The 25,477-nt window shown below is 56.5% G+C and overlaps 2 protein-coding genes across 2 annotated transcripts; one reads left to right on the top strand and one right to left on the bottom strand.

Moving 5' to 3' along the window:
- Positions 1 to 3,709: 3,709 nt before the first annotated feature.
- On the bottom strand, positions 3,710 to 24,796 carry TMCO6 (transmembrane and coiled-coil domains 6). Its single transcript, XM_078862888.1, has 13 exons — positions 24,786 to 24,796; positions 16,101 to 16,197; positions 13,751 to 13,875; positions 12,606 to 12,730; positions 11,762 to 11,942; positions 11,119 to 11,223; positions 10,199 to 10,284; positions 9,330 to 9,452; positions 8,640 to 8,748; positions 8,086 to 8,266; positions 6,511 to 6,605; positions 5,068 to 5,259; positions 3,710 to 4,193 (listed from the first exon to the last, which is right to left on the bottom strand). The coding sequence occupies exons 2-13, from the start codon at positions 16,189 to 16,191 to the stop codon at positions 4,050 to 4,052; spliced, it is 1,557 nt and encodes a 518-aa protein (XP_078719014.1). The 5' UTR covers positions 16,192 to 16,197; positions 24,786 to 24,796; the 3' UTR covers positions 3,710 to 4,049.
- MND1 (meiotic nuclear divisions 1) lies at positions 17,360 to 22,112 on the top strand. The gene is made up of 8 exons (XM_078862887.1): positions 17,360 to 17,400; positions 18,475 to 18,540; positions 18,929 to 18,986; positions 19,483 to 19,631; positions 19,847 to 19,921; positions 20,902 to 21,016; positions 21,671 to 21,715; positions 21,845 to 22,112. The coding sequence occupies exons 1-8, from the start codon at positions 17,398 to 17,400 to the stop codon at positions 21,949 to 21,951; spliced, it is 618 nt and encodes a 205-aa protein (XP_078719013.1). The 5' UTR covers positions 17,360 to 17,397; the 3' UTR covers positions 21,952 to 22,112.
- Positions 24,797 to 25,477: the final 681 nt, after the last annotated feature.

The raw sequence follows: 25,477 nt of genomic DNA, 5'->3' as shown, positions 1-25,477 counted from the left end.
AACATCTCCTCTTCGTCTCATCGTCGTCATCGTGATTTAGCACCGTTGGCTACGTACGATGCGAAAGAAGTCCATCGCGCATACATACATTCCCATCGCCACCATCTATCTGACTTTCGGTCTTCTACTTGATGCACAGTTGACGCGTCGTTCAAGGACCGCTCTTACGGTCTCACCACCACCGTATTCTGGCCTTAGGCCTTCTCCTCCCTCCACACCACGTGTCACTCATCACGACCTCCTCCTCCCTCCACACCACGTGTCCCACTCATCACGACCTCCTCCTCCCTCCACACCACGTGTCCCACTCATCACGACCTCCTCCTCCCTCCACACCACGTGTCCCACTCATCACGACCTCCTCCTCCCTGCACACGTGTCACTCATCACAACCTCCTCCTCCCTCCACACCACGTGTCCCACTCACCACAACCTCCTCCTCCCTCCACACCACGTGTCCCACTCACCACAACCTCATCCCTCCACACCACGTGTCACACTCACCACAACCTCCTCCTCCCTCCACACCACGTGTCCCACTAACCACAACCTCCTCCCTCCACACCACGTGTCCCACTCATCACAACCTACTCCTCCCTGCACACCACGTGTCCCACTCATCACAACCTCCTCCTCCCTCCACACCACGTGTCCCACTTACCACAACCTCCTCCCTCCACACCACGTGTCCCACTCATCACAACCTCCTCCTCCCTGCACACCACGTGTCCCACTCACAACCTCCTCCTCCCTCCACACCACGTGACCCACTCATCACAACCTCCTCCTCCCTCCACACCACGTGACCCACTCATCACAACCTCCTCCTCCCTCCACACCACGTGACCCACTCATCACAACCTCCTCCTCCCTCCACACCACGTGACCCACTCATCACAACCTCCTCCTCCCTCCACACCACGTGTCCCACTCATCACGACCTCCTCCTCCCTGCACACCACGTGTCACACTCATCACAACCTCCTCCCTCCACACCACGTGTCACACTCACCACAACCTCCTCCTCCCTCCACACCACGTGTCCCACTAACCACAACCTCCTCCCTCCACACCACGTGTCCCACTCACCACAACCTCCTCCTCCCTCCACACCACGTGTCCCACTCACCACAACCTCCTCCTCCCTCCACACCACGTGTCCCACTCACCACAACCTCCTCCTCCCTCCACACCACGTGTCCCACTCACCACAACCTCCTCCTCCCTGCACACCACGTGTCCCACTCACAACCTCCTCCTCCCTCCACACCACGTGTCCCACTCACAACCTCCTCCTCCCTGCACACGTGTCCCACTCACAACCTCCTCCTCCCTCCACACCACGTGTCCCACTCATCACAACCTCCTCCTCCCTCCACACCACGTGTCCCACTCATCACAACCTCCTCCTCCCTCCACACCACGTGTCCCACTCACAACCTCCTCCTCCCTGCACACGTGTCCCACTCACAACCTCCTCCTCCCTCCACACCACGTGTCCCACTCATCACAACCTCCTCCTCCCTCCACACCACGTGTCCCACTCACAACCTCCTCCTCCCTGCACACGTGTCCCATTCACAACCTCCTCCTCCCTCCACACCACGTGTCCCACTCACCACGACCTCCTCCTCCCTCCACACCACGTGTCCCACTCACCACAACCTCCTCCTCCCTCCACACCACGTGTCCCACTCACCACGACCTCCTCCTCTACCCCACGTGTCCCACTCACCACAACCTCCTCCTCCCTCCACACCACGTGTCCCACTCACCACGACCTCCTCCTCCCTCCACACCACGTGTCACACTCACCACGACATCCTTTTCCCTCCACACCACGTGTCACACTCACCACGACCTCCTCCTCTACCCCACGTGTCCCACTCACCACAACCTCCTCCTCCCTCCACACCACGTGTCCCACTAACCACAACCTCCTCCCTCCACACCACGTGTCCCACTCATCACAACCTACTCCTCCCTGCACACCACGTGTCCCACTCACAACCTCCTCCTCCCTCCACACCACGTGTCCCACTCATCACAACCTCCTCCTCCCTCCACACCACGTGTCCCACTTACCACAACCTCCTCCCTCCACACCACGTGTCCCACTCATCACAACCTCCTCCTCCCTGCACACCACGTGTCCCACTCACAACCTCCTCCTCCCTCCACACCACGTGACCCACTCATCACAACCTCCTCCTCCCTCCACACCACGTGACCCACTCATCACAACCTCCTCCTCCCTCCACACCACGTGACCCACTCATCACAACCTCCTCCTCCCTCCACACCACGTGACCCACTCATCACAACCTCCTCCTCCCTCCACACCACGTGTCCCACTCATCACGACCTCCTCCTCCCTGCACACCACGTGTCACACTCATCACAACCTCCTCCCTCCACACCACGTGTCACACTCACCACAACCTCCTCCTCCCTCCACACCACGTGTCCCACTAACCACAACCTCCTCCCTCCACACCACGTGTCCCACTCACCACAACCTCCTCCTCCCTCCACACCACGTGTCCCACTCACCACAACCTCCTCCTCCCTCCACACCACGTGTCCCACTCACCACAACCTCCTCCTCCCTCCACACCACGTGTCCCACTCACCACAACCTCCTCCTCCCTGCACACCACGTGTCCCACTCACAACCTCCTCCTCCCTCCACACCACGTGTCCCACTCACAACCTCCTCCTCCCTGCACACGTGTCCCACTCACAACCTCCTCCTCCCTCCACACCACGTGTCCCACTCATCACAACCTCCTCCTCCCTCCACACCACGTGTCCCACTCATCACAACCTCCTCCTCCCTCCACACCACGTGTCCCACTCACAACCTCCTCCTCCCTGCACACGTGTCCCACTCACAACCTCCTCCTCCCTCCACACCACGTGTCCCACTCATCACAACCTCCTCCTCCCTCCACACCACGTGTCCCACTCACAACCTCCTCCTCCCTCCACACCACGTGTCCCACTCACCACGACCTCCTCCTCCCTCCACACCACGTGTCCCACTCACCACAACCTCCTCCTCCCTCCACACCACGTGTCCCACTCACCACGACCTCCTCCTCCCTCCACACCACGTGTCCCACTCACCACGACCTCCTCCTCTACCCCACGTGTCCCACTCACCACAACCTCCTCCTCCCTCCACACCACGTGTCCCACTCACCACGACCTCCTCCTCCCTCCACACCACGTGTCACACTCACCACGACCTCCTCCTCTACCCCACGTGTCCCACTCACCACAACCTCCTCCTCCCTCCACACCACGTGTCCCACTCACCACGACCTCCTCCTCCCTCCACACCACGTGTCACACTCACCACAACCTCCTCCAATATTTTCACAGATTGTTTTCTCTCCAGAATCCCGTTTTTAATCATTGCTGTTCTGGTTCGTGCGACTCCCAGTGGCTTAGAGGCGAGTGCATTTTATTTTAAATCCGACGAGCAGAGATCCCGTTGTTGCTCTGCAATGTAAAATAATAAACAGCTGTCATTGTTCATACTCTTCCCACAACCCTCCTGTACTCGGAGCACTACAATTAATCTGTATTTTTACTTAAGATAATATGTACCGTGAGGGGTTTAAAAAATATTGCATAGGATTTAAAGAATATTCTGGTGAATGACATTAATAGGAGCACAGATTGAAATGTGGTAACAATTTTAAATGAACCGTGGCAGTCCTCTGTATTTGTTACTCCAATCTCTTCGGTGTCGCTATCTATAATAATAATAATTATTAAACTTCTTCTGAACTTCAACCGAATGTTTATTTGTTACACAGAAAATCTCGCGTAGCCAGTTACCCAGCTAGCTTCGGTAGCATCGACCAGCAGCAGCCACTGAGGAGCCCAGCCAGCCGCCAGCCAGGAATCTCGAGGCATAATTGACAAATCGTCCCAGCTCGACTCCATTTCCTCGCTCGTTGAGCTGGTCCAGTCGACGACGGCAAGTCAGGGGCAGGGAGGATAGTGAGGGGGGGGGCAGAGTGGGGGGGGGGCGATATTCACGTGACTAGCCACCCCTCCGCAGGGGGCGGCGCTTGCAGCAGGACTCGGGCGACTTGTCGCACTCGCTCGTCCGCGGCGCTGCTCTGCAGCAGCGACTCCAGCTGTGCGGGGCCCCCCTCGTTCTCGAACCACGCACGGGCCTGGCGGGGGGCGGGGGGCAGGCAGGTGTCACACAAGGGTCAGATTCATAGGGTCAGCGAGTCGGACACCAGGGTCACGGTTCGGGTGTTGCAGGGAATAGCAAGAGTTGGACGTTGTGTGCCGGCATCAGGGTCCAAAAAAGTTCGAACATTATGCCACAAATGACTCGACTGGATCTCACGCTCAAACAGCAGCAGCAGCAGAGATCGCCCCTCATGGCGGACTCATGTCCCAGGGTCACTCCCGCAAATGAGACTCCATCCTGGTCTCTTGAACTCTCACTTGGTTACATAAAATACATTTGAAGTGTGACCAATGCCTCTGGAGTTGAGTGTCTGTGGAATTCTCCTGGTGGCTGAGATGTCACGTTATTGTTTACCGTTGTTATCAACGTCCAGAATGAACGCCTCACTCGAGACTAAAACATCGCCCGCCTCCTGGCTTCCACACTCCCCCTCCTCCCCAATGAACACTCGTGGTTGTAAACCTCGACCGCATCAGAGCATCAACAGCAGGCCCACGTCCACAATGGAACATAAGTTCGTATATTGAACTTCATTCGCACCGTACGTAGCCAACCGTGCTAATCGGAGGTGCCACTGCGGCCGTGCAAGCCATCTATGGACCGGAAAATGAACCACCATTGTCTGCACTCCTTCAACAGAGGAGGAGGGGGAGCAGTGACACGACACCATCTCTCTCTCTCTCTGCTGAAGCCCTCAAATCGTGGCCAGCAGCAGACCGCGACACGGGCGTTCAGCTGCACCACACCGCTGCTGCCATCATTCGCACGAAGAGATAACGAGTTTATCGTCATCGTTGTTTGCGATATATTTTATCATCGTCCTAGCTTCTCATCGTTGCCGTTGTCACCTCGGGGCTATTGGCCAGCAGCGGCTGCCACAGCTGCAGCGCCGTGACCCGGAGCTCGGGGTCAGGATCCCCCGGCGCCGCTTCGCCGCCCAGGGCCACGGAGGCGGCGGCGCTCAGCAGCTCCGGGCAGCCCCCGAGCAGCGAGCACGAGGGCCCAGCACGCACGGCCACGGTGCAGAGCACGCGCGCCGCCTGTGGGACACGCGCGCACGCACACACAGACAAAGATCCCCCGTGTGGCCTTGAACTGCTGGGGCAAGTGCCGATAGCGAGTAGCAGCACCTATGAAGGCCGGCACGGCACGCGAGCGGGCGGGTGGCCAACATCACGCCCGGCTGCCTTGTCTCACCCCTGCGGATGTTTACATACTGTACCAGGTACTCGTTTGAGGCTGAGTAGACCTAGGGGAGACCCAGGACCGATTCAGATAATCGTCACTGATTTTGGCCGTGAGCAGGAATCAACTCCGGTCTCCAGATTCGTAGCGCTGGGCACTAACTGCTACGCCACCGCTCCCCAAACAAACATACACACAAAGACAAAGATCCCCCGTATAGCCTTAACAGACTGTTGGGGAAAGTGCTGTTAGTGAGCACCTATTCAGGCCGGAACGGTACACGAGGGGGTGGGTGGCCAGCACTACGCCCGACCGCCTTTGTCTATCTAGTGGCGATGTTTACACACCACGCCAGGTACTTATTTGAGGCTGAGTCGATCTTGGGGAGGCCCAGGACCAGTTCAAATATTCGTCACTGGTGTTGGTCGTGGGCGGGAATTGAACTCGGGCTGCCGGGTTCGTAGCGCAGCGCGCGAACCGCGACACTACTCCTCTCAACACGCACACACACACACACGTGTACACAATCACACAGGCAGACACGTGCCATCATGAATTAATAACCGGCACGCGTCTCCCCTCCCTGCTTATTTGATGTTGACTGAAATGACCCCGCCCGGAGTCGGTTATCAGCGGAGCGGTTATTCATCACCCGCACACAGGCGCCCCGTGTAACGTGCAGAGACTGTTGGGACAAGAGCAGCTATTGTCAGCCGGTAACTTCCCACTGCTGGATACAGGCCTCCCTCGTTCTCTCCCATCCCCCCCCTCCTTTGCTGTGTCAGTCTACGGGTCTCTGTCGGTCTCTGGGTCAGTCTGTGGGTCTCTGCGTGAGTCTACGGGTCTCTGCGTTCCGTTGACGGGTCTCTGTCTGAGTCTATGGGTCTCATTGTGAGTCTGTGGGTCTCTATGTGCTTGGGGAATTGTTGGTAGCGACGGCTCATCACCGCGTGGCTGCTGCTGCTGCCTCCCATCTCGTCTGTGGTTCCTGTTCGTGCCTCCGAGTCGTTCCCTCTGTACGAAAGCGAGCAATTTAACGCCCGGCGGCGGCATGCGCCGCACCGTGTAACTCATTTAAGGCCGAGTCGACCTGGAGGGGGACCCACCATGAGTCCGACCCCTTGACCGTGGCGCAGCAGTGCGGCGAGGCGAACGTGAGCGCCCAGACGGAGCAGCACGGAGCACCAGGCCGGCTCGCCGGCTGGGAGGCGAACCGGGACGGGGGAGGTTGAGAGGGGTCGGGGTCGGGGTTAGAGGGACGCGTCAGGAGACTCGCGTGTGGCACGGAGGCGACGCTGGGAGGCGACGCTGTCCGCCCCGAGTCCACTCAACGGCGCGTATGAGCGTAGCGAGCTCAGAGGAGGACTGTCGAATGCATCTCAGTGTGGTTCTGCGGTCATCTTACGGGGGCCGTTCTCTGTCACAACGTGGTGCACTGCTCACTGTGATGGACATTTCTTGGTAGCGGAGTGCGAAGGGACAGAGGCGTCCCACCGGTGGTGGGGAGCCGCTCCTGTGGAATCTGCCACTAGAGGGCCCCATCAGCCCTGGCTCGGATAAACCCAGCGATTGGCGATTGTTGCTGGCCCTGCTGCTGCGTTGGCAGTGGTGCACAACCAACAACAACTTTCATAAGAGGTTCCATGAGAGGTTTTTCGGTTAGATCGTGTACATATAAATGTGTCATAAAACTCGCCACCACCAGACAAAGCCAATCTGTTGTAATTAATGGCGAAGCGTCATACTCGAATGTAAATGTTGAGTTTACTCTCTACTTACCGGTGTGCTGTACTCATGACGAATTTGCATGTTTTGTTTTCGTGACAAACCTTACTAATTGGCTGTGTGGATGGTGGCGGGTTTAACGACGTATTTATATTTACGCGATCTAACCCACAAACCTCGATTATGGATAATGGTCGCGTAAGCCTGCTACGTGTTAAAACTCAACACGTTCCGTGTCAACAACAGCAACAATGTGCGTGGCCTTAAGATGAAAAAGCAGTACTGGTTTGAAATTGGGTCCATCTTTTTGAAATACTCTGTATAATAGGAGACGTTTTCGACAATGGCCCTTCTTTATGTCCTATGACAAAGGACCATTATCAGAAACGTTGCCTATTATATATTATTTCCTTCCAAGGCCACAGAGTGTGATTGATGCGCGTGTTGAGTTGTTTGTCAATTGAGACAAATTATTTGGTGATGCTGCTGCGTTAGCAGTGGTGATCCACAAGCACAATTAACAACAAAAACCAAACTCGACACTTTCGTCAATAAAATGGAGTTTGCATGTCTCTCTCTCCCCTTGGTCACGTGGATTTTTCTCCACGTCCTCCGGTTTTTCCCTCCACATTTAAAAACAACATGACGCGTTTAGAGTACTTGGCTGGTATAAGTTTCCACATGATGATAAGCAACTTAGTTGAGCTGTCATTTGTGATAATTGTTTTTTTACCCTTTTATCTGGCAACAAAACTGACACCTTTTTTACAAGGAGTCATGTTTGCATTGACCACAATACCTCCACCCTCGCCTCCACCCTCGCCTCCACCCTCGCCTCCACCCTCGCCTCCACCCTCGCCTCCACCCTCGCCTCCACCCTCGCCTCCACCCTCGCCTCCACCCTCGCCTCCACCCTCGCCTCTACCCACGTTCGCCAAAGCGGCGCCAGCACCCACCGGTCAAGTTGCCCACGAGCCAGAGGCACTCGCGGCTCACGAACGGGCGCTTGGGCAGGAAGCGCTCGGCCAAGACCAGCAGCGCCGGCAGGAGCCCCGCGTCGCGCACGGCTCGCCGGGACCCCTCGCCGAGCCCCCCGCAAACCGCGTTGCCCACGCAGCGGACCAGCGGCATGACCAGCTGCGTCGCGCGGGCACAGGGAGGGGGAGCGCGCAGACCAAACTCGCGGTCATCGTTAGCCGTGCTCGATCCACTGAGGCTCTCCCACCCCCCCAAGTGGACAAACGGGCAATGATGGGACCTCATTCTGACTAGCCGTGGTCTATCCACTGGTGGATGAAAGTCTCCCCAAGTAATAATCATCATCATGACCGTGGCTCACGGTTCTGTGATGCAACGATCCGTGTGTCACCTGTGCCACGAGCTAATTTCGTCGCTCCATCTCCGCGTTGGGTTGTCACAGCGAACTTGCACCTAAAACCACGACCACCCTCGAGGTGTGCGCGTGACCCCTGTGACCCCCGTGACCCCCCGTGACTCCTCTCGGACCTACCAGCTCGGCGTACTCCGGGATGGGGGAGCTCAGAAGCCGCCCCCCGAGCTCGACCAGCACCCCCACGGCCTCGCGGATCAGGGGCTCCTCCACAAGATCGCTCGCTCCACTGTGGGGGGTATGCGGCAATGGGAGGTCAGCGATAAAGCATCGTCATCATCGCGGATATTATCATCATCATCATCAATATCATCATCAGGGCCGGATGTAGGCATAAGCTAAGCAAGCTACAGCTTAGGGCCTCACATCATAAATACAAAGTTTTACATAGTCTGTTCAAAAATAAAGAAGATAGGGAAAAAAATGTTCTGTAAAACGGTTTAAATTCTGATATGACAAAAATATAGAGGGATTCGTCGATGGTGCCTCTTAAGCGTGACATAGCTTAGGGCCCTAGCGATGTCATAATCCAGCTCTGGTCACCATTGTTGTCAAGATCAATGATTCATCATCATCATTATCTTCATCGTGGCCGTTAGCAGGAATCAAACTCAGGTGGCTGGGTTCGTAGCGCAGCGCACTAACCACTACACTCCCGCTCCACACACACCCATCCACAGACACGCACGCCATCCTCTCTCCTCCTCCTGCTGCTGCTGCTGCGGCTGCAGGGAACACAGGCCTCCAGCCTCGGAACGCAGCCCCCATGTGCCCCGCGTGCCCCTGTGTGTTGCGCGCCACGTGGGCAACCTGCACGCCAGGTAGTGGAGGCACCACGCCGCTTCTACGGCGCTCGGCGGAATGTCGCGAGCCCCGGGGGGCAGCACCAGCGGCGTCCGCAGGAGCGAGGGCAGCCCGGCCACCCGCACCGCCCTGCAGCGCCGGCACGTAAACAACAAAAAAACGATAGCCGCCATTCGCCACCAAGTGAAGGAGATGTCACCGCAGCCTTTATAATGATGTCAACTCGTACCGCGCCACAGAGTATCCGCTCCTCGCTCTCGTATAGAGAGAAAGGACGACTCGGAGGCGCCATGAGGAGGAACCACAGACGAGCGGGAAGGCAGCAGTAGCAGCCAGGCGGTGAGGCTGGCACCACCAACAACTGCCCAAGCTCTGCGGATCTCTTTATTATATCAAGATGCTTCCAGCTACGCGTGCGAGCGAGGGGGCCGCACTCTGTTCAGTACGGGTGGAAGATTGGCAGGTCCACATTTTGCTGCACCGCCTTGGCCTGGCAAAAACTAAGCCAGGCGGTAGGCACACTGGCAGGAGCTCACGGGACAGACCCAGGTGCAATGGGTCGACTGAGATGACTAGCAGATGCACCACCTGTGCTGCCCACTGTGCTACCTCACTGTGTTTTAGCTGCACGGCGCTCCTCCGCCCGTTGTTGTGAGCATCACTCCTCTGCCCCTCCTTGGTTCTAGAGGGCGACTGTCTCCAACTACCCAGTAGCCTCACAGTACACCTAGCCTGGCACTGCCCAGTAGCGCCCTTCACGAGCCTCCTCCAGAGGCCGATCTTGACACCGCTTGTACACACGCACATAGACGTACACGTACGTGTACGTGTGTGTGCGGGGGAACGATGGGGCGGATCGAGGGGGAGCGACTCACGGGATGATGCGGTCGAAGGCTTCGGGCGCCTGGAGCAGCTGGGACAGCGCAAACGCAGCGGCCTCCTGCACCGCCCCGTGGGGAGACTGCGGGTGCACGCAGCGCGGAGCGCGCATGAGTGTGTGCGAGTGTTTGAGCGAGTGTTTGTACGCACGTGTGCACGTTGTTTTACGCCTATACGCCCTTAATAGGTGCTCCCTAACAATGCTCGCGGTCGTCATTGCATTACTGCACTACTTTAGCGAACAAAAGGTGAATGAGCAGGCCCGACGTTAACCAATGCAGAGATAATCATCGAGATTGCATTGCTACTTCTTGATTAACGTAAGTCCATACTGCCCGTCACAAATAACATACGCAACACGACGTGTGTGGCAGAGAGATTGCTTCGCTAATGCAGCCTGCGTGGAACTCGACTTTTAAATCATTACAGTCCCCGCGCGAGCTTTAATTCAATTACGCGTGCCGCTCCGCAAAGCTGGCACACGGGCCCTGCTCGTGCCACTGTCGAATGATTTAATACGAGTCGTCGTTTCAGCTCCCGGCTTCCTCGTCAGTTCCAGGTCTCTCCCCGGTCCCAGGTCTCCCTTGCCTCAGATCTCCCGGTTCCCACAAGTTCACACGACCCCTTCTGCCCAGCTCTCCAAATCTGCCTGGTCCGTAGGCCTCCCGGTCTTTAGGTTCCTGCACCCAGGTCCCCCTGCCCCAAGTATTCCTTCGTACCACAGCTCCCGCTTTCTCCCTGTGCCACGTCTCCCTATGCTCAGGCCTGCTAGGCCCTCTGTCCACATGTCCGCAGGTCCCCGTCTCCCTGTGCCCATCTCTCTGCCACCCCCCCCCCTCACTCCGAACTCCTCCCCATCTCCCAGGTCTCCCTGGTCTCCAGATCCCCATGGCTGCCAGGTTCCCCCTGTGCAGACCTGCAGGCAGGATGCGATCCCGGGGAGGAGCCCCTGTGCCATCATCTGTTCCCGCGCCCTTTCGCTCTCCGTCACCAGGTTTGCCAGCGTGTACAGACACACCTCCTGCAAGAGCACACGCACAAAGACACGCATGTGTCAGTGTGTGCGAGTATTAATAGGACGACTCTGCCTCGATTGAACACACGGTGCGGTGTGTAAACAACGGCACTGACCGGGGAGACAAAGGCAGCCAGGTGAGGCGTTGGCCACGCCACTTCTCCGTGTGCTGTGCCAGCCTCCACCGGTGCTCGTTAACAGCACTTGCCCAAACAGTCTGTTAAAGGCTACGAAGGGGAACTTTGAATTTATATTGTGTGTGTGTGTTAGCCCATACTACCTGGGTCTGTTCCGTGACCTCCCGTCAGAAGGGAGCCTTGGAAGCTCACGTGATACCTTCAAGGTGCACCTAGCCTGGCATGGTGTGTACGCACGGGCGTGTGTGTACGCGCGGGCGTGCCTGTGGGCATGCGTGTGTACGTGTGGGCATGTGTGTGCACGTGTGGGCGTGTGTGTACATGAGGGGGTGTGTGTACGTGCGGGAGTGCCTGTGGGCATGCGTGTGTACGCGCGGGCGTGCCTGTGGGCATGCGTGTGTACGTGCCGTGAGCTGGGGGCTGTGGCCGCCCAGCAGCGTGACGAGGTAGGAGGTGGAGGCGAGGCAGGCGAGCGGCGCCGCGGGCAGCGCGGAGTGCGACAGGCGCAGCAGCGAGCGCGCCGCCTCCAGCTGCAGCTCGGGGCCGCGCGCCAGCAGCGCCACGAGCGAGCGGACGCCACCCTCCACGCTGGCACACAGAGACGGAGATCCCCCGCGTAGCCTCAACAGGCTGTCGGGACAAGTGCTGGGAGCGCGTAGCACTGGTCTAGGCCGGCACGGTGGGTGACCAGCACCACGCCCGGCCGCCTTTGTCTCTCCAGTCCTAGGACTGGTTCAGATAATCACCACTGTTATTGGTCGTGAGAGGGGGTCCAAGTCAAGTAGCTGAGTTCGGAATGTAGTGCGGCGGCAGCCACTACGGCACAACTCCCCACAACACTGACACACACACACGCACGCACACACGCACACACACACACGCACACACACACATACACACACGCACACACACGCACACACACACCCACACACACGCACACACACACACGCACACACGCACACACACACAGACACACACACGCACACACGCACACACACACGCACACACACACGCACACACACACGCGTCACGTAACCCACTGCGGCACAACTCCCCTCAACACTGACACACACACACACACGCGTCACGTAACCCACTGCGGCACAACTCCCCTCAACACTGACACACACACACACACGCGTCACGTAACCCACTGCGGAACCCCATGATGGAGCTCCACGGTGAAGCCCCACGGTTTAGCTCCACGGTGAAGCCCCACGATGGGAGCTCCTTCGTGCAGCCCCTGCTCACCCAATGAAGGCCGCCTGTGCGTCCTGGCTGGACAGGGCCCGGCGTAACACGCGCAGGGCCTCCAGCCTGGGGCCAAGGGCCCCAGACGACGCCGTCCTCTGCACCTCCAGCCACAGCTGCGGCACCTGTGTACGGTAGGGGGTGCACGCACCAACAACAATACTCGCATGGCGAAAAAATGTTCGTGGGACCCTCCTCCACCACCCGACATGACAAATATAACCGTATAGACATGCAAATACAAAGATCCCCACTATATACATTAACAGTCTGTCGAAGCGAGTTCTGTGTGTGAGCACCTATTTAGGCCAGGATGGCACACGAGGGGGTGGGTGGCCAGCACCACGCCCGGCCACAATTTGTCTCCCCAGGGATGACGTTTACACATCGTACCATTTAATGCTGAGTTAACCTCGTGGAGGCCCAGGACCGGTTCAAGTATACATCGCCCAATGTTAGCTGTGAGTAGGAATTGAACTCAGGTCAGCTAGATCGTAGTGCAGTGCACTCACCACTGTACTAATGCACCCCATGTATGAATGCGTAAACACCCCACACGTGCATACACGGAGATATGTGCGAGGAATAAATGTCCTCTGTTGTGGGCATAACATTGTTTGTACGTGCATATATGCCTGTACAATAATAATTATTCTGTTTTGATAGAGCCACCCTCCTTTACGCCGTGACATTTGAAGAGCGCTTTACAGGCATCATATCTAACGTCGACATATTTGAAAGGGTACCCCCAGTGGCAGCTGACCCTGTCGGGCACAGGGTACCCGACCTGCAAACCAGTATAAGTTTGCCAGTAGGGGCTGATGATTGGTACTGTGTGTAATCCCCTCCAACTAATTAGCAGTGTAATTTTTCGAATTTCGCCAAAATTTTGGCCACAATGCCGGCACACAATAGCCGGCACTTGCAAATGATGCCAGGGGATCGTTAACGTCCACTGCGGAGCAGACAGCACATATTAATGCGTTCAATACACCGGAAGTAATGACTAGGGCGGCCTGCCGAATTCGAACCACAATTCTCTGCAACAATGGCAAACCCGCTATCGCTGGGCCGCATCACCACCTTAACCACCGCACGCAGCCAAAGTGTCGCGTCTGAAGCGATGCTCCCTGCGAGCCACTCACGGTCTCTGCTGCTGTTGCTGCTGCCTGTGGCTCGTGGGGGGAGCTGGGGGAGCCAGGGGAGGCTGCGGGGCCCCTGGGAGCTCGCTTGCTCACGAGCTGAGATTCTCTCCGAGCGCGACGCAACTCTGTCGAGCGGACGGCAGAGGGACATTGGCGCGGCACTCGCACACACGTGTACAGAGCTGCACACTCGCTAACAGACACGAAATACAAAGAGCCCTCGTGTAGCCTGTCACCGGCTGTTGGAGGGAGTGCTGTTTGCGAGCACCAATGAAGCTCAGAATGGTACGCGATGAGGTGGTGTGGCTAGAACCACGTCCGGCTGTCTTTGTCTCCCCAATGCCGATGTTGCACGCTGCACCAGCTTCACATTTAAACCCCAGGACGAGTTCAGATATTCTTCACCGAGGTTGACCGCGAGTGGGAATCGAACTCGGGTCACCGGCTTTGTAGCGCATTGCGCGAACCACTGCACCACTGCTCCCACATACGTAGGCATGCATGAACACGCACACACAGACACCATTACCTCCAGGTAAAGGACACTCAGAGGAGAGGTGGGACAAGTGAAGGAGGAAGTCGTAAAGGGGGATAGAAAAGAAGACCTGGGAGAGAGGGAGGTCTGGGAAGGGAGGGGGGGTGTTAGAGGGGGAGGGAGACTCGGTTGGAGGGGGAGGGAGACCAGGGTAGAGGGGGAGGGAGACCCGGGTAGAGGGGGTGGGAGACCTGGGTGGAGGGGGAGGGAGACATGGGTGGAGGGAGAGAGACCTGGGTGGAGGGAGAGGGAGACCCGGGTGGAGGGGGAGGGAGACCAGGGTGGAGGGAGAGAGACCTGGGTGGAGGGAGAGGGAGACCTGGGTGGAGGGAGAGGGAGACCCGGGTGGAGGGGGAGGGAGACCTGGGTGGAGGGGGAGGGAGACCCGGGTAGAGGGGGAGGGAGACCCGGGTGGAGGGAGAGGGAGACCAGGGTAGAGGGGGAGGGAGACCCGGGTGGAGGGGGAGGGAGACCTGGGTGGAGGGAGACCAGGGTAGAGGGGGAGGGAGACCTGGGTGGAGGGAGAGGGAGACCAGGGTAGAGGGGGAGGGAGACCTGGGTGGAGGGAGAGGGAGACCCGGGTGGAGGGGGAGGGAGACCTGGGTAGAGGGGGAGGGAGACCCGGGTGGAGGGAGAGGGAGACCAGGGTAGAGGGGGAGGGAGACCCGGGTGGAGGGGGAGGGAGACCTGGGTGGAGGGAGACCAGGGTAGAGGGGGAGGGAGACCTGGGTGGAGGGAGAGGGAGACCAGGGTAGAGGGGGAGGGAGACCTGGGTGGAGGGAGAGAGACCCGGGTGGAGGGGGAGGGAGACCAGGGTAGAGGGGGAGGGAGACCTGGGTGGAGGGGGAGGGAGACCTGGGTGGAGGGGGAGGGAGACCTGGGTGGAGGGGGAGGGAGACCTGGTTAGAGGGGGAGGGAGACCTGGTTAGAGGGGGAGGGAGACCTGGTTAGAGGGGGAGGGAGACCTGGGTGGAGGGAGAGAGACCTGGGTGGAGGGAGAGAGACCTGGGTGGAGGGGGAGGGAGACCCGGGTAGAGGGGGAGGGAGACCTGGGTAGAGGGGGAGGGAGACCCGGGTAGAGGGGGAGGGAGACCTGGTTAGAGGGGGAGGGAGACCCGGGTAGAGGGGGAGGGAGACCTGGGTGGAGGGAGAGAGACCTGGGTGGAGGGGGAGGGAGACCCGGGTAGAGGGGGAGGGAGACCCGGGTAGAGGGGGAGGGAGACCCGGGTAGAGGGGGTGGGAGACCTGGTTAGAGGGGGTGGGAGACCTGGTTAGAGGGGGGGTGGAGAAGGGACGAAGGGGGTCTGGAAGGAAGGGGAATCTGGGAGGGGGGGTGCTGTAGATGAAGATCTGGGAGGGAGGGGGGGTGCAGAGGAAGGGAGATCGGAGCAGCGGGGAGGTGCAGATGGAAATCTGGGGGGGGGGGGGGCTGCAGAGGGAGATTTGGGGGGGGGGGGGGAGATCTGGGAGGGGGGGGGGAGATCTGGGAGGGGAGATCTGGGAGGGGGGGGGGAGATCTGGGAGGGGGGGGGGAGATCTGGGAGGGGGGGGGGAGATCTGGGAGGGGAGATCTGGGAGGGGGGGGGAGATCTGGGAGGGGGGGGGAGATCTGGGAGGGGGGGGGGGAGATCTGGGAGAGGGGGGGGAGATCTGGGAGGGGGGGGGGAGATCTGGGAGGGGGGGAGATCTGGGAGGGGGGGGGGAGATCTGGGAGGGGGAGATCTGGGAGGGGGGGGGGGAGATCTGGGAGGGGGGGGGGGGAGATCTGGGAGGGGGGGGGGGGAGATCTGGGCCGGATGAAGCAGGGCCCCTCACCGGCCTCCTCCTCCCTGCGCCGTGCCCTCATGTCGTGCACGCTGCTGCTGGGCCCTGCTGCCTTGTACAGATCTCTCCGCCGATTCTCCATCACCGCCTGGGGCAGGGCAAGGCAGTGCACGACCGGTTACTGCAGGAAACAGCAGGGCACAGCAGGCTACTGCACGGCAAGGTGCCGCAGGTTTCTGTCGGGCACAGCAGGGCTCGTGAAGCTGTGCGAATTACTTCACGCGGCAAACAACAGCTGGACTACAGCTGGAATACAGCGGGCAACAGCTGGCGTATGCGGCAGACCGGTGCACAAACCCGCGACACGTTCATAACATGCCCACATACAGCCTGCCACATAGATAACCCGCGACACGTTCATAGCATGCCCACATACAACCTGCTACACAGATAACCCGCGACACGTTCATAGCATGCCCCACATATAGCCTGCCACATAGATAACAGCAGGCTGTAGCTACAGCAGACTGTAGTTAGAGCATGCCCACACAGCTCACGTGGCTGTCGGCAGGCCGTAGGCTCCTGCTGTCGTCAAGTTGTAGGTGCAGATGTTGTGCTTGCTGTTGCTGACAGCAGGCTGCAGACGTCTCCGTGTCCTGCTGTAGCCCGTGCTGTCCTGGCTGTATCGATGGTGCTGTTACTATTGTTCAGCTGTAGCTGATACTGGGCTGTAGGTCCTGCTATGCAGACTGCTGCTGTTACACCGGGTGTACCGACAACAGCAGCTATCCTGGCCGTAGACGCTGCTGTCTCTGCTGCAGACGATGCTGTTGTCGGTCTGTCTGCTGCTGTGCGAACTGGAGCTGTTGGTGTTGTCAGACTGGAGCGAGTGTTGTTAGGCTGTCTTGGCAGCTGCTGCTGCTGACATGCTGTTGCGAGCGCTATGCCGACTGAGATGCGTGTTGTTGTTGTTATCGCGCTCTACTACGATGGGAGCTGTTGCCAGGCTCGATCCGCTGCTCGCTATGGCAGCGTTCGGTTGTTCCTGCCCCCCCCCCACGCACGTGGCACAAGCAAAACTATCCGCTTATAAGTGTTCGCAGATTCGCGAAGAGTGGGCGCGTTTAAACTGAATAATTTCGCAGTATTATTAATTTGCCGAATATATATATTGAGCGCGATTTAAATCCCTTATTTTTTTAATGTTTATAATTTAGTAAAACAGCTTAGGTGTTCCAAATATTCTACCATCAATCACGAATGTGCGGACGCGGAATCTGCGCGCTGCTGTGAGCAATGCAAGAACACGCGCCAAATTCATCAGGGAGAGGAGAGTTTCTGAGGCAGAATGGTGCGTGGTGTGTGCTGTGTCTCCTGTGTGTTGTGTTGTCTGTGTGTTGTGTCTCCTGTGTGTGTCTTCTGTGTGTGTTGTCTGTGTCTCCTGTGTATGTTATGTTGTCTGTGTGTGTTGTGTCTCCTGTGTGTGTGTTGTGTCTTCTGTGTGTGTTGTGTCTTCTGTGTGTGTTGTCTGTGTGTGTTGTGTTGTCTGTGTGTGTTGTGTTGTATGTGTGTGTTGTGTCGTTTGTGTGTGTTGTGTCTCCTGTGTGTGTTGTGTTGTATGTGTGTGTTGTGTCGTTTGTGTGTGTGTTGTGTCTCCTGTGTGTGTTGTGTTGTCTGTGTGTGTTGTGTGTGATGTGTCGCCTGTGTGTGTTGTCTCCTTCTGTGTCTGCTGTGTCTTCCGTGTCCCCTGCGTCTGCTGTCTTCTGTGCCTGCTGCTTCCTGTCTGCTGTGTCTGCTGTGTGTGCTGTCTCTGCTTCGTCTGCGGTGCCTTTTTTGTCTTCTGCGTCTACAATTGCTCACTAGCAACAGCAGGCCCGCTCCTTATGCCACCATCGCTTGCTGTTCCCAGGACTATGCGTGCTCAACAGTTGTGGCTGAGTGGGGGCAGCAGCCACCAGCAGGGCTCTAAGGAGTACAGCAGCCAGCGTGCCAGTCATAAACCCACACTGTGCTGTGCCACACTTAATCGTACTTCTGTGCCAGCCTCAAGATCATTGTTGCTGTGTCAGTCATCATTCTACTGCCGTGTTCATTATTATTGCATTGCTGTGTCAGTCAAAAGCTTACTGCCGCGTTATAATTGCATTGCCGTGTGAGTCTTGAGTTCATTGCTTTGTCAGCCATCAGCTTTCCTGCTCTGTCAATGATTGCTTTGGGGTTATAATCAGCCGCGAGCTCGCTGATGCGTCCGTCTTGAGCTCATTGTTACGTAAGCTATCATTTTTATTTCTCTGTCGGTCATAAGCTCCTTGCTTGCGTGAGTTTGAAGCTCACTGCTGTTGCCAGTCTTTAGTCGTGGCACGCCTGCCCGGTGACCCGTGTCGGTGCTTCTCGCTGCAAATCGTCGACCTGTGTTCGTTTTCAGTCGAAGAAAAGGGGCCTGAGTTCGGAGGAAAAGCGAACGAAAATGATGGAGATATTTTTCGAAACGGTTTGTGGATTATTATTATAATTATGCCTGTCATGTTTACAATCTATACATTGCGTCCTTGTCGTCCTTTGCTAAATGACGGCACCAACAACAATTGCCCAAGCTCTGCAGTCCTATAAATAAATAAAACCTCAACACATTCATCAATTAGACCGTGACCTGAAAATGGAAAATATATTACAGGCGACGTTTTGGGAAAATCGTCCCAGTCATGCCACATGTGCAAACGCGGTGTCACCAAATAATTTGTCTAAATATGAAGATTGTTTGATAGTCAAACTGATATATTTTTAATTCTCAGAGTTAGAAATTGGAAAAATGAAATGGAAAGTTATATGTTGAGCTGTGTGGTCTTCGAGGGTTCAGCGCTGTCCTTGTCCGTCTGCAGAAGGACGTATTCCAGCTGAAGGACTTGGAGAAGATCGCTCCACGGGAAAAGGGCATCAGTGCGTCCAGCTTCAACGCTCTTGCACTCCCCAAACAGCACTCATCATCTGCCTCCTCCTCCATCATCATCATTGTCATCATTACACGGGCTTTGGCGTGGTGTGTGTATGACGCAGCGTGTGTGATTGCGGTGTGTGGCTGGTTTCCGTGGCCCAGCGTGTGTGGAATGGAGTGTGTGTGATGCGATGTCTGCCTGGCACGGTGTGCGTGCCTGGCGTGCGTGACGTGCTGTGTGGCGCACAGTGTGGGGCTCTGTGCGGCGTGCTGCGTGGCGTGCCATGTGACCCGGTACACAATGTGTGCCTGGCATGCTGAGTGACATAATCTGTGTGATGCGATGTGCGACTTGCACGGTGTGTGTGATGCAATGTGCGTGATGCAATGTGCGTGATGCAATGTGCGACGCGGTGTGTGCGACGTGCCGTGTGCGACGTGCCGTGTGTGACGTGGTGTGTGTGACGCGGTGTGTGCGACGTGCCGTGTGCCTGTGCGCAGCTGCGATGTCGGTGAAGGAGGTGCTGCAGAGCGTGGTGGACGATGCCATGGTGGACACCGACCGCATCGGCACCTCCAACTACTACTGGGCCTTCCCCAGCAAGGCCCTGAACTCCCGGCAGAACAAGCTTATGGCCCTGGAGGCACAGGTACCACCACTCGCCGCGCGTGAGGGAAAGTTAAATCGTCGTCATCGACATCGTCACCACCGTGGGGCGGTGACATGGCCTTGCAGTAGCACGCTAGGTAGTGCGTGGGGCCAGCAGAGATTTACGAAACTGTCCAGACGTGCCGGGCGGCGTCTTGGGATGCCCTTGGGAAGGGAGCCGGGGTCGATCCTGTGTCTCTTCGTCTCGGCCCGCAGCTGAAAGAGGGGGAGGTGCGGCGCCATGGCCTACAGGAGAGCGTGGTGAGGGCCACGGCGGGCCGGGAGGACACGGTAAGCATCGTTTCTCGGCAGGCGGCATCCGACGGCGGTGAAGGCGGACATTCTGCACCGTTTTCGACAAAAACACGACAGCCGAAATCTCGCACAATCCAACGCGTCCATTTTAAAAGTGGAAGGAGCAAGCGTTACGGATGAATAGGCACATCCCTGCACAAGTCTGAGGAATCTCCTGCTGCATACCTGAGCAATGAGGCATTGGTGCTCACCTTCCCGTTTATAGCCCTGCAGAGCCAGTAGTGGAAATTCCACGTTCCTTTGGCATGGGCAATACTTGCCCATAGGACGACCACTGCTGACTTTCCCACAAAGTGGGTATTAATTGTATCGACCCCAGAGGAATGATGTAAGTGACCATTATATAACCTGAGATGCGTGCCTCTGAAAATATTTTCTGGCCCAAAACCTACTCAAATAACACCTTTCTACACAACTAAGATACATTCATGCATACATATGGAGAATATCAACTGAGGCAGGTCATTTACTCACCAAAACTGGAGCACGTCAGGTGAGGTGATGCTGTGCTAAGGGGTGGGGGGGGGGGGTGAGGGTGAGGGAGGGGCAGTAGGAGTGCCTGTCTTGCTTTGTGGGTCATCTAACGTAATAGCACAACTAACGCGACGTAAACCGATAAAAACAAAGGTGTTAAATTATGACGAACGCAATAACGGATCATTGTATAATATCGGGGTACGCCCGTAAACAAAAAGGTGACTGGCTGAGTCAAACCCCCGCCAGTCCAAGACTTGAACTCACGATCGTTCTCACTATGAGCCGCTCGCCTTGCCGCTGAAGCTGCTGGTCAGATAGAAGAAGTCGCTGCACAGCCGTCTGCTAAAGGCTCGGCTGAACTCGCAGCAGTGACTGTGTTACAGCTTGGGGGGAGGGGGGGCGTCTCACCACGGCCTGTGTGAGTATTGATGGTGCCGCCTTCTTATGCCACTTCCATCGTCTCTTCTCGCCGGCCGCAGGAGGAACGCACCGAGCTGCTGCAGGAGCTGGCGCGGCTACGCTCCTGCAAGGAGAAGCTGCAGGCTGAGCTGGAGAAACATCGCGAGTGCGACCCCGAGGTCATCAGCGACCTCCGTGAGTCACTGAACACACGGTCCTTCTCGCCGGGGCGGCTACGCTGCACGTGGCCGCCTGTGATCCGGCACTGGGGAGGCGGAGAGGGTTGGTGGATCGGATAAATGACAAAATGTTGCCAGACTCCCTTCCCGTGAACATCGAGGTGCAATGCCCTCGCTCGCCAGCCGAATGCAGTGCAGCAAATTGTGGACAGATCGCCATCTGTTTCCATCTGTACGGGATAGCGTGTTGCCCCCTCGCACGTGTGGTTTTTCTCCGGGCACTTTGGTTTCCTCCCACGTGTAAATACCCATTAATTGAGTGATAGCACCTTAATATATAGAGGGACACAGAGCTTGGGAGGGAATTTCGTGCCCGTTCATTCATCCATGGTTCCTCCTCGCCCCTCTGAGTCATCCTTTATCTTCGAGAGGGAGCGCTGCGTGGCAGCGACAGAGCGCTACGAGTTGTCATCATTATTATTATTATTTGACCCAATGCTGCACTTCGGTGATTGGTGTGCACTGACGAAGGTGGCGGGGGAAGCAAAGATGTGACACTGGAAGTGCAGTACAACGATGGAATGTTGCCGCACTGCCCTGTGCTGTCCGCAGTGGCCTGTCACCTTGCTGTAAAGAGACATCATCTCTTCTTCCCTCATTCTCTTCGCAGGAAAAGAGAACGAGGTATCCAAGGATGCCGCGAACAGATGGACAGGTATCGTACTTATATGTGCTATGCCAGCTTACGAACAGCACTTACCCCAGAAGGCTGTTAAAGCTATAGGGGGCGATCTTTGTAATGTAAGCGTCTCTCTGTGCTTGTGCTGTTTTTGTGTGAGTGCAGACAATGTGTTCTCCATCAAGTCGTGGGCCAAGAGGAGGTTCGGGCTGGAGGAGGATCAGCTGGACAAGTCTTTCGGGATTCCTGAGGAGTTTGACTACATCGAGTAACGATCGGGGATTTGTCCCAGCCGGCACACCACGTCCAGTATCCCCCTCCCCTTGGCCACAGCTACTCGTCGCAGCCAAAGCGGACAGCAGCATGAAGCCCACGTGGAGTCCTCTTGACGAGTTGACGACACGTGGCGTTTTCCCGGTTTATTTCTCCAACGTGTGTTCATGCTGTACCGCGTTGTCGTTCAGCGTGATGTCCGACGTTTCGTTCCACGCACCAGGAGCCAAATTCAGGTCCTGCAGAAGCTGTCGGCACGAGGAGTGGAACGTCATCGAGGCCGTTCCCTTCGTCTCCGCGCGCTTTCCCACATCTTTGACTTCCTAATTTCGACCTCATCCCCTCCTCGGCTCCCACCTCTTCCAAGTGGTCACCTTGCCAGCGTGGAAGAGTAGGCCAACTACCGTCTAGATCTGCGGCCTGTGGAAGCAACGCCCGCCAGCAAGGGGCGTGTGCAAGCCATTGCAGGGCTGCACCTGTGTCTCTGCTTACTGCAGGCTCTACCAGAAGTGAATGAATCCCTGGTGACCACCAAAGCCTTTGACAGGCCACTTGCCTGTGGTGGACACGGTGAGTGGAGGTGGTGGGTGGAGGTAGCGGTGTTTCACTGCTTCCATGCCCGTGCGGGGCGATCCCGCGACTCGCTGTGGGTGGTGGCTCTGACCCTGACCAAAACCTGAACCCTCTCCGTGACCTTGTCTCAAAACCCGATCTGCCTGACCCTTATCCTGCCCATCCTGTTGTACCCATACATAGTTGCGTCTCGATCGATTCAATTGGCAGCAACGGTGTTTTTAACAACGGGGGTGTTGTTCTGGCCGTCTTGCATTTGTGAGTGCTGGTTGTGAGGGCCTATAAGGACGCCTGTGTTTAAACATGTGTGTGCTCACATGTGTTCATGTGTGTTTTCACGGTTGCGCTATCTCTCCGATGCATTTTTCGGGTCGTGCCGCTTGCGTGTTGTTCGTGCATGGTGTCCGATGTCTCGCTCCGCATGCTGGGTACTTGTTCAGGAACTGAATCGCATCGGAGAGCTGCTGCACGTGAGTGAGCCTGCACCTCTGTGTTGATTGATCCATGGACCGGAGCAGACATTCAGCTGAGGTTCCAGCTCGGCACCATCGTTATTCTACCATCTGATATCTCCACTCTTTTCAAGAGGTTATCATTAATTCACTGTTGTTGGCCACGTAAAGGAATTGGGACATCTAAGGTTACACCACCTCTGGTGGAACCGACAACATTAAATATCTGAAAGCAAACTCAACACATTGTTCATTAACCCAGTGAGCGGCCTTAAAATAAAATAAAACAAATGTAATAAAAGACGTTTCGGGCATTGATCCTCCTCCGATGTAATATATTGACGAATATGTTGAGTTAAATGTTTTGTTATTTTATTTACTGTGCTCGTACACCACTGTCCACGCAGCAGCAGCCCCAACTCATTTGATAGTAAATGATCTGGTCCTGGGCACATGGCCATAAATATACCACGTGTAGATTCTAGCAGAAGGAAGGAAGCGATGACATGTGTGATGGCATCAGTGACCCTTAACATGATGACGTCTTGACCTCGTCTGTTTGTGAGTTTTTTTACGGGAGCGGTAGTGTAGTGCTTAGCACGCTCTGAACCTGGCAACCCAAAGTTTATTCCGATCTCTGCCAACACCAGGGACGATTATCTGAATCAGTCCTGGGCGTCCCCTAGGTCAACTTGGCCTCAAATGAGTACCTGCTGCGATGTATAAACATCACTCGAGAGACAAAGGTGGCCAGGCGTGGTTCTGGCCGCCCACTCCTTCGTGTACCGTGCCGGCCTTCATAGTTTCGTGCTAATATTACTTGCCCCAACAGTTTGTTGAGACTATACCGAGGATATTTGTATTGTTGGCAAACAAAAATAAACCTATTTCCATTGTTTGACTTTTACAAAATTCCTTTGAAATGTTGATGTTTATATCACCAGGTATAGTTGCAACCGCATCTCATGACCCTGTACAGAATAGCAATGAGTAGGACATGCGCGTCACGGAGAAAGGAGGCATTTAATTATTTATTGTGAAGGCGCTGTCAGGCAAATGAGAAGAGGGCAGTATTCATTCTGAACAGGGGCAGGGAGTCTACCTCCTGCCAACGAGCCTTCGACACTTCACGAGACGGCCTCAAGGTGCACCTAGCCTGGCACAAGCGGCATTGTAACGCGACCGCCACTTTGTTGTTGGTGTGTGCGGCCAGATTTGCAGAACTTTACTGATGCCACCGAGCACAAGCTTTGGGGTGCGTCTTTCCATCACGTCTTATAATTCTTGGAATGTGGAATGTGGTGCTAATCTCTATCCAAACCGGATCAAGCCTCTTCTAAATCTCCCCGCCGCCCGCTGTGAAAGCAGACGCTGCTCCTCCGTGAAGCTCTCTCGCTCCTGCCTCTCTTCCCTCCTCCCACATCATCATCACCGCCCTCTCGTCATCTCCGTCATCTCGGCCCGGTCATTCCTCCTCTCTCTTCCTGCTGCTCATCTTGAGCCGTGCCCGCGTCTTTGTCCGTCTTGGGGGACTCCCGTCCCGTGATCCCTTCTCTCTCCCATCCCTTTCTCCATGTGCCGAGCGTCACATTCTTGCCTTCCCTACTCCTCCTCCAGCTCACGTGCCACGTGTTGTTGTTATATTAGTGGCATGCGGGCATGCCCCGGGAGCGTGTTTGCGGGGGTGTGTGTTGCAGTGTTCATATACACAATGCCTTAAACTGAGTACCTGGGCGCCGTGTGTAACCTTCGACACTGGGGAGACAAAGGGGGCCGGGCGTGGTGTTGGTCACCCACCCCCTCGTTACCTCGTGTGCCGTGTCGGCCTTCGTAGTTGCTCGCTAACAGCACTTGCGCCAACACCCTGTTAAAGGCGACATGGGGACATTTTTTTGCAGTGTTCAGTGCAGGAATACATGGTGTGTTTAAAAAAAAAACGTACCGTGCGATGTGTCTGTGAGTAATGAGAGACGTAAGACTGCTGATGGGTCTAGGGTTAGGTCCCGGTTGCTGATGCACTTTAGTGCGGCCCTTTGAAACGTTGGTATTAACCATTAACCATGCCATGTCCTAAGGGTGCCTTCGTCTGGCTCGATGAGATATTCGCATTCCACATCATTGTGCCTTATCATCATCATCAGTCGTGAAATATCCACTGCTGGATGAGAGCCTGCCCCCAAATCCGTCGCCATCTGTCACGGTCATACGAGTCCATTCCATCGCTCCGTCTCCACGGAGAGCGCTCTTCTCGGTTGGCGATCGCTCCGCTGGCTCCCGCGTCGCCCTTAGTCTCAGCCACGGCCATCGCCATTCTCGTCTCAGCCACGTGCCCTGCTCGATGGCAATTCGTACCGCCAGTCCCCTGCTTTACGAACGTCTCCCGGTGGCTTGTTGGTTCATGGGGGCCTATTTGACCATACCGCACCATCCTAGTCAGTGGCGACTCGGATTGTAACATCATTGCTCTACACCTGATGTTCGCCGTGGCCAGAAATCGAAC

Source organism: Lampetra fluviatilis, chromosome 15 (assembly GCF_964198595.1).
Source record: "Lampetra fluviatilis chromosome 15, kcLamFluv1.1, whole genome shotgun sequence".
NCBI classification, from domain to species: Eukaryota; Metazoa; Chordata; class Hyperoartia; order Petromyzontiformes; family Petromyzontidae; genus Lampetra; species Lampetra fluviatilis.
Note: the sequence above shows the minus strand (reverse complement) of the source record. Positions and strands in the feature narration are given on the sequence as shown.